Below are 4,813 nucleotides of genomic sequence, written 5' to 3'. Positions count from 1 at the left end.
GCAGTGAGTTTGGATTTTTGGTTTTGGCACCACCAGGGGCTCCTTCCCAGGGAGACAGAAACCAAAACTCACTGCCATGGAGTCGATTCCCACTCACAGTGACCCTCTTTGGGTTTCCAGGGCGGTAAATCTTTACGGAAGTAGATTGCCCAGTCTTCCTTTGGTGGAGTGCCTGTTGGGTTTCAACCGGCAGCCTTCTGGTTAGCAACCAAATGCCTTAGGCACTAGATTTAAAAAAAGAAAGAAAGAAAGAAAGCAAACGGATTGCCAGGGAGCGGACTTATTACAAAAGGGTAAACTTGGTGACTTCGTCCTCCAGGTGGCGGTGGTATGCTGGGAAATGGCCTCGACACCAAATCCATGGCCCAGGAGTCCACTCAGTTACAATGACGAGAGGGAGAGAGAGAGAGAGAGAGAGAGTGTGTGTGTGTGTGTGTGTGTGTGAGAGAGTGTGTGTCCCATGGGGTTTCCAAGGCTGTAAATCTTTATGAAAGTAGACTGCCTCATCTTTATCCCGCAGAATGGCTGTTGGGTTCCAACTGCCGATATATAGGTTAGCAGCTGAATGCTGTAACCATGGTGCCACCAGACACCTCTAAGTACTAAAAAAACCACCTCAAATCCACTGCCATCCAGTTGCCTCTGACTCATGGCGCCCATAGGCCGAAGTGGAGCTGCTCCATAGAGTGTCCAAGGCTGTAACTATACAGAGGCAGACTGCCTCAGCCTTTTCCCCAGGAGCAGCTGGTGGGTTCAAACCCCTGACCTTGTGGTTCGCGACCTGATGATTTAACCACAGCGACTCTTGCAGCCATTAATTCTTTAGCTCTGCAATTTGCTTTTCGCCTTCTGGGATGCTATGTGGTATCTAGAGACTAACATGGAGAGCACAGCACACGTGACAATTCCAGAATGGGAACATGCCCTGACACATATGGGGACATTTTATACACTCGAGCACACTGTACTGGCCCACAGGGCCCACCCACAGTGACACGCTGCTTCTCCTTGGGACACACACGAGTCAAACAGCCTCAGCCAGCAGCCACACTCTCCCAGCCAAAGGGCCAGCAGGACAGGGTTGTGGGGGAGATTGGTGTGAGGGGACAGCTGGGGCAGGAAGGAAACTCACCGCCAGCCTTCTTCGCCCCAACTCCTCGCTCCAGGATCGGTACCCAAGAACTTCCTCGCCACTATCTCCCAGCATCCATCAAACCATCTTGGATGTGGGAATTCCTCTCTCTGCCCTCCTCCACCCCTTTGAACCCCTGTCCCCAGCTGGGAGGCTGTGTGTTCACTGCAAGTCTCCCAGAACTAACAAACTGTGCTTACAATGAAGTGGTTTTTTCAGGAACAGGGTGACCCAGGAAGCGTGCAGGCGGACTCCCTTCTCTGGGGCAGGACAGTGCCTTTATCTCATCTCAGGGCCCCTCAGGACAGGGTCCTCTTTTTTTTTCTGATTTAAGCAGTGTACTATTACTATTATTATTATTATTATTATTATGACCTGGTGAAAGTTTACAGAGCAAATTTACTTTCCATACATCAGCTCACATATAGTTTTTCTCATGGCATTGACCACAATTTCCCACAATGCAACAGCTCCCCTCCCACTTCCTCTCCATAGTTAACTCTTCCCTGTGTCCTTCCCTCCCAGGCACTCCTGCCCTTGAGCTATGTCCCTGTGCAGACACAGCCCTTGTATTCTCCCAGGATTGTTCTCTCCAAGGAGGGACAGGCTCTTCATGGCCCTGCCATCTGTCCTTCCAGCTCTGCTGCTGGGTCTCTTTGGGGCCTGTCACCACCAGCTCTACTGTTGAGCCTCTCCCAGGCCTCTAGCTATCTTCAGTGTTACACTCCTTGACCAGCGTTGCAGCTTTTGTAGGAAATGCCTTGCCTCTCTCCCTCTCTCTCTCCCTGTCTCTCTCCTTCTCTCTCTCTCCGCCCTCCCTCTCTCTCTTTCTCTCTCTCTGTCTCTCTCTCTCACTCTGTCTCTCTCTCCAGCACCCCTCCTTGTTTCTGTTTTCTTTCTTCTTCTGTATTATTCCCTTCTTGCCTCCTGGCTGACAGACCCCTGTGGACTGGCTGTGTATACACACAAACTCTTCACACATTTCAAAGCCTGGCCTTCCACCAAGGCCATGAGCTGACCAATCCCCTCTTGGTGGGCCACAGACACTTCATTTGCATAGTGGGTGTGGCTGAGTGACAACTCACCTCATTTGCATAGTCTATTGACTAATCCCTGCAAGGTACATACCAATCACAGAGCAGGCTGTAGCCCGGGCAGAAATGATCAAACCAAGGTATTTACAGCCAGCCCAGGAAATGGTAATCAACCTCAACAAAATAATAAACCCCCTGGGAGAGAAAACTAGGCCAAAGGCTTAGGGGAAAAATCTCTCAAGCTGCTTTTCCGAGCAACCACGGCAAAAGGTCACATAAGGAACTCATCTCACCACAGTTACTATGATAGAAATACCCCCAAGTGGGTGGCCTCAAGGAACAGAAATTTATTTTCTGCAGGGGTGTGTGTCTCTGAGGCCCAAGATGGCCTCAACCACTTTATTGACAAGACATAAGCTGAGAACCAAAAATAGGAAGAAATTTGTTTTCTCACAGTTTAAGAAGCCAGATGTCTGAATTCAGAGCATCACTGGGTCTAGGGGGAAGCTTGCTCTGCCTGTTGGCTCTCAGGGAAGGTCCCTGTGTCTTCTGCTCCTGTTTCTTGGATCCTTGGTGATCTTCATGTGACATGGATCAATCAGTCTTCCCCCATTGGTGCTGCTTGCTTCTGGGCCCAATCTGCTCTGATTATATCTCAAAAATGATTGGCTTAGATGGGCTGAATGATCAGGTAGGTCTGGGCAAAAGGGAATATTCCCATGACCGTATACAAGGTTGACAGACAATATTTCTACGTATGCATTTGTACGTGCTATAAGAACGTCCATATAAATAGAATTAATGGGGCAAAATTATAATTACTTCTTAGCCAGAGCCAACCACCTTGAGGGAAGGAGTTGTTGGGCCTGTGGGCTCGGGACCATGGTTGCAGGGGACATCAAGCTCAATTGGCATAACACACTACACAAAAACATTGTTCTACATCCTACTTTGGTGAGTAGTGACTGGGGTCTTAAAAGCTTGCAAGTGGCCATCTAGATGCAACAATGGGTCTTTCCTTGTCCAGAGCAAAGAAGAATGAAGAAAACCAAAGATGCATGGAAACAATTAGTCCAAAGGACTAGCAGACCATGCAAACCTTGGCCTCCATGACCCTGAGACCAGAAGAACTAGATGGTGCCCAGCTACCACTGTTAACCGTTCAGAAAGGGATCAGAGCAGGAGATCCTGGATAGAGTAGGAGAACAATATGCAACAAAACTCAAAATCATAAAAAAAAAAAAAAAAAAGACCAGACTTACTGGTCTGATAGAGCCTGGTAAAACCCCTGAGACTATGGCCACTGGTCACCCTTTGGGCCTGGAATTGAACTCGCTCCTATGGCTTCTAGCTAAACAATAGACAGGCATACAAGGTGAACATTTACAACAGCTAGATTGCAAAAAGAACTAGGAGGTGGCATCTTCTGACCTCCTCTAACTTCACAAGAGGAAGATAGAATCACCATCAGCAGCCCAAGGCTGATTCCTATGAGGCCAGAGATGATGCCACCCTCCAGCCTTTTACCAGCTCTGACTCCAACCATCCCTCTCACGGTACTCACTACTTCTCTGCTGGATTCAATAATTCATTGCAATGACCACATAGAACTCATAGACAATACTCACGATTATGGGGTTTATCAGAGAAGTAGCAGGCTACAATTCAGATTCAGGGACATGCTCAGGATACAATTCTTCGATCAGGACAGTGTCCTCTGTACTGTTCCCTTGGGCAGACCTCTCTGGTCATTGGACTCTCAGCCTGGCCTCTGCCTATGTGGGCCAGGTAAGTCTGCCACTGTGTCTCATGTCTCTTGGTTCCACTGCCACCGTCTCTCTGCCAGGGTGTCTCTCAGCCAAGGAAGCCTAGGGCGGGGATCTCAGATCCAAGGACACGCTCCACTTCACCTCCAGCTCCTCTCTCTTGAGGGCAGTGAGATCCTCCTTCTGCCTCTGTTGTTGTGTTGTTATGTGCCATTGAGTCGGACCCGACTCATAGCAACCCCTCCTTGGGTTTCTGAGGCGGTATCACTATGGAAGTAGATTGCCCCATCTTCCTTCCGAGGAGTGGCTGGTGGGTCTGAACCGGCAGCCTTCTGGTTAGCAGTCAAGTGCCTTAGGCACAACTTGGCAGAGTGATCAAACTAACCAATCCCAACATCAGAGTTCTACACACCTTATTTGCATGGTCCCACCTAATAATCTGGTGGGAGTTACAAAGACTAGGCTAGAAAAGCCATACCAAGGAATTCACTGCACCACATAGATACGCTCCTTAGAACAATTGATTGTGGGAGATCAGAAGGGCACCATTTGCACAGGGAAATAGCTCAGGGGGCAGGAATGCATAGGAAAGAAGGACACAGGGAAGAGGTGACCACGGGGAGGAAGTGGGAGAGGAGCAGCTGTTGCATTGTGGGAAATTGCAGTCAGTGTCAGGAAACAAAATGTGTATGCACTGCTGTATGGAAGATGCATTTGCTCTGAAAACTTTCACTCAAATCACAATTAAAAAGAAGAAAAATAAGTGATTGGCTTAAAACACATCCTAGGAGCTCTGGTCGCATAGTGCCTAAGGCACTTGACTGCTAACCAGAAGGCTGGCGGTTCAAACCCACCAGCCACTCCTCAGAAGGAAGGTTGGG

The 4,813-nt window shown here is 48.8% G+C and overlaps 1 protein-coding gene across 1 annotated transcript in view; it reads left to right on the top strand.

Moving 5' to 3' along the window:
• LOC103198799 (orphan sodium- and chloride-dependent neurotransmitter transporter NTT5-like) overlaps positions 1–1,820 on the top strand; it is a 14,804-nt gene extending 12,984 nt beyond the window's left edge. Inside the window, exon 13 of the mRNA XM_007943006.1 lies at positions 1,771–1,820. Coding sequence (XP_007941197.1) covers positions 1,771–1,820 — 50 coding nt within the window. The remainder of the gene's footprint in view (positions 1–1,770) is intronic.
• Positions 1,821–4,813: the final 2,993 nt, after the last annotated feature.

Source organism: Orycteropus afer, unplaced genomic scaffold (genome assembly GCF_000298275.1).
Source record: "Orycteropus afer afer isolate SDZICR_OR568_19922 unplaced genomic scaffold, OryAfe1.0 scaffold00099, whole genome shotgun sequence".
Lineage (NCBI taxonomy): Eukaryota > Metazoa > Chordata > Mammalia > Tubulidentata > Orycteropodidae > Orycteropus > Orycteropus afer.
The sequence above is the reverse complement of the archived record's forward strand: the minus strand, read 5'-3'. Positions and strand labels throughout refer to the sequence as shown.